This window comes from Rhagoletis pomonella, unplaced genomic scaffold, assembly GCF_013731165.1.
Source record: "Rhagoletis pomonella isolate Grant_MI unplaced genomic scaffold, Rhpom_1.0 Rhpom_scaffold_00008, whole genome shotgun sequence".
NCBI classification, from domain to species: Eukaryota; Metazoa; Arthropoda; class Insecta; order Diptera; family Tephritidae; genus Rhagoletis; species Rhagoletis pomonella.
In genome coordinates this window covers 35,951,568-35,957,432 of record NW_023458562.1, presented here as the reverse complement: position 1 = coordinate 35,957,432, position 5,865 = coordinate 35,951,568, and the positions used below count along the sequence as shown (strand labels likewise).

Sequence of the window (5,865 nt, the reverse complement as noted above, 5' to 3'; positions counted from 1 at the left end):
CATACATATGTAAATGTACACACCCAGTAGAACTTGGGAGCATCGTACGATTGCTCGGTGAGTACTCCCTTGTGAGTACTCCCAATTGCTCCCTATGCTTCTGTGCATAAGCATGTAATTTTGTATACTCCCTTTCACACTGGATGTCCTAGGAGGGGGAGTAATCCCTTTTACCTCCTAAACGAGCAATCGGGGAGCAAACACAGAATTATCATCCCACAAACCTTCTAATGGAGCAATACGGGAGTACTCCCATAGTTACCTCCCAGAAACCTCGCGAAAAGACAACAAGGGAGTGCACATAGAAAACATCCCATATACCTCCCGAACGAGCAATAAGGGAGTGCTACCATTAGAGGAATCCCTAAAGCCTCCTATAGGAGTAATCAGAGAGCAATGATAACGAACATTTTAAATTAGCCAAATAGATTTTGCTATTTATTAAATTTTTTATTGAACTTTTTAATCACGTGCATTTGTGCTAATTTTACAAGACATTAACAGATATGAGTACGAGATCAGATAAAACATAAATGATACGTCTTACATAATTGCTTAATTTTAGAATTATATTGCAGAGAAATCATATGAAAGTAAAACGTAATAATAACAAAACGGTAAGATAAGATATGCATATATAAGTATGTACTTGTATATGATTTCCTGGTTGTCAAGGATGCTTGCCTGGTCAGGAATCCACCAGGCGGGGAACTTGTGAAGGTGACTTTGCTTATCTGACATATTTGTCACCCATGCGATGTTTAAACCCGGGGGTCACACTTAAATGCAAACACTAATTTGCGCAATCTGAAAATTATTTAACGGTATATTTGTAAGTAATACAATGCTTAAATATTTAAACAAAAGTTGAGGTTCATACCAACGGACTTTCATTAAAATATGTGTGCTATCCAAATTAGATTATTGTGTCCTCCTTATGCGCCTATAAGAAATATTTTCTGTTGGTTTTTTTTTTCTATGATAAATTTTTTCGAAAACACAAAATTTCTTATGAACGAGGTGCGTATTGCTCTCCTATTAATCAAAAAGAAGACTCTTGGATTTCTCGCTTAGGAGATATCAGTTTTTAATCCTAAACGAGTAATAACGGTAATAAGTAATAATCATGCATCAGAGAGCATTCTTTAATTGCTCGCTTAGGATATCTCTCATTACGCTCCTAAGCGAGCAATACAGGAGGACAAAACCGACAAATCTCGTTTATTGCTCCCAAATCATGTCTCGGGGAGTATTATTACGTCGCTCGCTTAGGAGATGTCCTATTTGATTCCTAAACGAGTAATAAAGGAGTACAAAACCGACAAATCTCCCTTATTGCTCAGAAATCAGGTTAAGGGGAGTACTATTTTATTCCTCACATAGGGAGATCTCCTTTCGGGTTCTAGTGGGAGAGCTTTGCTTGCTCGACGACGACGATGCTGACTGTGTATGTGTTTGCGTCTGGAGTTTTTCCTGTTTAACCGGTGCCTTCTTCTGGTATTTCTTTAGCACCTGTATGAGTTCGGCCTTTACATCAAGGCGAATCTCTTCGGGCACACGCTTAATCTCCTCGTAGAGCGAAAGCAGCATGCTGCTGGCGACGCAGCAAATGCGAATGCAAGCCACCGTGAAACGTCTGCAGATGTGGCATGGAATTGTGTTGCTGTGACGAGCTACTACCCGAGACATGGTCACCGTTATGTGATTGCATACTACCGCCGGGAGTCTGATATAAGCCGCCATGCGTGTCGGTGTGATTAGACGAACCGGGTGCATCATTTGTTTCGCCATCATTATTCGTATGATCTTGCTGTTGTTGTTGTTGTTGTTGTTGTTGTTGCTGTTGTAGTGCCGCATGTTGCTGATCCTTTTGATGCTGCATGTGCTGTTGCTGAACGTTGGATACAGCGGCAGCTGTTAGGATTGCATCACAAAAATGTTCGGGTACATAATCGAAGCCAGACATGAAGTTCTCCGGTTTTAATTCGCCATTCGTTTCCTCATAGAAATATTCGGTGCCAACAATATCGATAATGTCGTTATCCTCTTGGTTTAGCTCAATTCCTGGAGGCGGGGAACCTCCTGTCAATTCGCAACGTTTCAGCTCGGAAAGTTTCTTACGCGTAGTCAAACGCATATCCCGCCAGCACTCCTTCCACTGTATTATGGTCTTCTTTGGTCCGATTGTATTTAGCGCCGCCTGTATCTTCTCCCAATACCATTCATTCTCCTTTTTCCCCCTTTTTCCATATATTTGGTTTCACGCAGGAGTGTAATGAGCATTTTCTTTTGCAGTTTCGTTACACGATCCATTTTTGTTCGTTGTAAATTATAACCAAAATAAAAATTTGCTATGAATTTTTGACAAGCTTTAAGGTATTGGCCCAATGCACGCTTGCTTTGCTTGCTTTGCTTACTTTAGTTTGCTTTGCTTTACTTTGAAGGAAGTGAAGTAAAGCTGCCACTAGGCCAACTTTCATACATTTTAGTAGATTTTAAAAATTGTTTGACAGTTCTCAAAGCCAAGCAAGCAAAGCAAGCGTGCATTGGGCCAATACCTTTATTTCTGCCGCAGGAATTTAGACAAAATTTTCTAAGCTGAACTAGATGCGCTTGCTCTTATTCTACCGAGTGAAAATTTGACATGTTGGTTTAATACCGGTTACAATGAATTTTTATGGTAAGCATGATCTGATGATACACGCCCGATTGGCTCCATCCGTAGGAACTCCTCGTTAAAAATTCGAATGTTTTAAACGGGTGAGTGCAATAACGTCCGTGAAAATAACGCCCATGGGCTTTATTTTCTAAAAAAAAAGAAACAAAGTCCTCGGGCATTATTGCCTTTTCGAAAAAGAAATTTCGATTTGGCAATAACGGCCGCGGGCTTCATTTCCTAAAAAATTAAATAAAGCCCGCGGGCGTTATGTATTTCATCTTTATTGTTGCTCTTGTCTCCACTTTGGAATATGTACATCAAAAACCCGCTGTTCTAAATAAAAACCAATATGATAACATTGAACTAAATATATTTTTTTCCTTAATTATACGAAGAAATTTAAATTAACAAATTTTAGTGCGTATATTTAAAACATATGTACATATGTATGCATGTACATGTGTGTGGAAATTAAATAATTCAAAGTTTCAACAAAAAAAAAGGAACATGAAAAAGTAAAATAAATACAAATACTTGTATTACCAATAGTACACCTACTGTGCTCTGAAAGCAATCTGTGCAGAGTTTAAAATGATTGGCCCAACTTCTCCTCCGATTGGTGGTATGTGCCTTGATTTCACACAAACCACACTCTAAAAAATTTTTGTTTAAATTTGCGCATATTAAGATAGGTAACCGGTTTCCTCTCTTAATGAATGCAAATTTAAACACTGCTTGCTTACTTTTACTTATCATATGTGTGGCGTAGAACAAATTTCAAATTTGTTTTTTGAGTTTTAAACATTTATTGTTCACATTTTCACAGTTTACACATAAAATGTTTAAAATTTCCTCTAAAAAATTTTCGTTTAAATTTACGCATATAAAGAGAGGTAACCAGTTTCCTCTCCTAGTGTGTGCAAAATTAAACAATGTATGTTTACTTTTACATATAAAATTTGTCACGTAGCGCACACAAGGGGTGGGTTTTGGGGCTAAATTTATTATGATATAAGAAATTTTGAAAGAAAAAATTTTCTTTTCCATTTCTTGTGCGTCATTTTGTAAGAATTTTTGTTTTTCTCTTGAGAGCTCTTTAAAGTTTAACTGCGAATGAAAACATTGTCCTAAAAATATGCAATGCATACTCACTTACTGTTGCTTTTTACACTTTACAGCCTAAAAAAAGTTTACCACTGATATGTACTTAATAAGCATTCGAAGATTTAATTTGCTAACTTCGAATTCGTTCCACCAAAATGAGCTACATGATAAAAATACAAGTTCAGTTAAATTTTCGTTATTCGAATTATTAAAAAATGAGAAACCAGAAATCGACTTAATAAAAAAGTGTAAAAATTTCGTGGAATTATTTAATTTATTGATATTCCGTAAAATTTTGTATTACTTTTGAAAGTTGAGTGCATCTTTACCCGTAATTTTTTCATGATTAAATGATCGGATCTAAGCCAAATTGCGGGACGACCCTTAAGGAACCATCTTTAAGGTAAAAAAAAAAATTATTGGAATCGGTTCACGCGGTGCAAAGTTATGCGGTGGAATAAATAAAAGAAGTAAAAATACTCAGAAGAATTGATAACCTCCCCTTTTTTGAAGCCGGTTAAAAATGTCTGAGTCTTTGTAAATTTTATGTAAATAAAATGCAATTGATCATACTTTAAAAAGTTTATTTATTTATTTTATACCGTAAATAAAACTTTCATAAATGTATTTTAAAAAGCGAATTTTCAGTATTTGCTGATGATATATGTTTAGAAGTATAAACCCTTTCCCCCCAAAAATATATTCCTGCGTGCGCCCCTGGCACTTAGTATTTATTATTTGTAAAAAATATATTTTTACTTTCAAAATGTTTGTAATTTTAAACATTTCATATGTATATTTTAAACAACTCATGTTCAAAATCAAATCTTGAACATCTTGTGCGTATACTTGAACAGATTCTGGTTGAAAAATAAACACTTTTCAGTAGTAGTTTTACATGCACTTTTTAGAGTGCACTCGACCACGGGTGATTCACGTTTTTCTGTCCTTTACTCATTTTTGTAGTTTGTGAAATTTTCAGTCGCCTTCTCAGTTAAAACAACCCGTGCGTCATCCCCATCACCACAGTACATTTGGAAGCGAGCCTGTGGACGCTCAAACGCGGCGGTCCGCGTTGGCATCATCGCGCTTGCTCCGGGCGTCCGCGGTTCGATTTTATGCGTATACTGCAGATGGGAATTTAACGCATTGGTGGGCGCTATTTCCCCTTCGAAATGTAAAGAACGCCCGCGGGTTTATTTCTTTCTTTTTTTTAGGAAACAAAGCCCATGGGCATTATTTCCGCGGGCGTTATTGCACTCCGCCTTTTAAACGCGCGATATATTTTTAAGTATTTCCCAAATATGTACATCATCGAATGCACGAGATGCGGGAAGTGCTTGTGTGAAAATCCTACATATAAGCACTGACTGTGCTTATATTGAAATCCTCGTTTATATACACTACCAGTCCATCTACATATGTATGTATGTAACTAAACCAAACGAACGACTACAAAATTTTCATTTAAATTGAGATATCATTTATATAACTAAATGTGCAACAAAATGCAGAACCTGTACAAGTGGTTTATAAAAGAATTTCAAAACCAAAAATTTATTTTCAGTGCTTATAAGCGGGAAGATGAAAGATTTTTCGGTGCTTGTAAGCGAGAAATGCCTATAAGCAGATGCTTATATCGTTACTATTTTGTGTATATATTGAATTAAATCAAACCCACCCTGGATCCATCCATCCATTACATTACAAATTTCGCGACAAGTTTTTACATTAGTATGTAAATTGTGTTGATTTCGATTAAAGTTTATTTTTTTTCTTTCAGATTATTTAAATAAAAGTTCGTTTTAATTTTTTTTACTGTGGTTTCATTTAATAACAATCTTTTCAATAATGGAAATCTATTTTCAACTTAAATTTTAATCTTATAGTTGCATTGATTAACTGTAATACATATTGAATATTTTTCTAAAATTTAAGCTAAATACTAAATAAAAATAAATACGAACATTAAGTACATTCACAATAAGAAATCTGTTTCGAGTAAAAAAATACATATAATACATTGAACTGAAGGATTTCAGTGAGTCAATTCTCGTTCTATGAAATGGTGAAGTGAAAATTAAAAATTCAATGATAATTTT

The 5,865-nt window shown here is 35.5% G+C and overlaps 1 protein-coding gene across 2 annotated transcripts in view; it reads right to left on the bottom strand.

The window, feature by feature from the left end:
* Positions 1-1,522: 1,522 nt before the first annotated feature.
* Positions 1,523-5,865, bottom strand: part of LOC118744752 (alpha-protein kinase 1-like) — a 6,515-nt gene continuing 2,172 nt past the window's right edge. For both annotated transcript variants that reach the window (XM_036478035.1, XM_036478036.1), the window contains exon 4: positions 1,523-1,964. In XM_036478035.1, coding sequence (XP_036333928.1) covers positions 1,562-1,964 — 403 coding nt within the window. In that variant the 3' untranslated portion in view covers positions 1,523-1,561. The remainder of the gene's footprint in view (positions 1,965-5,865) is intronic.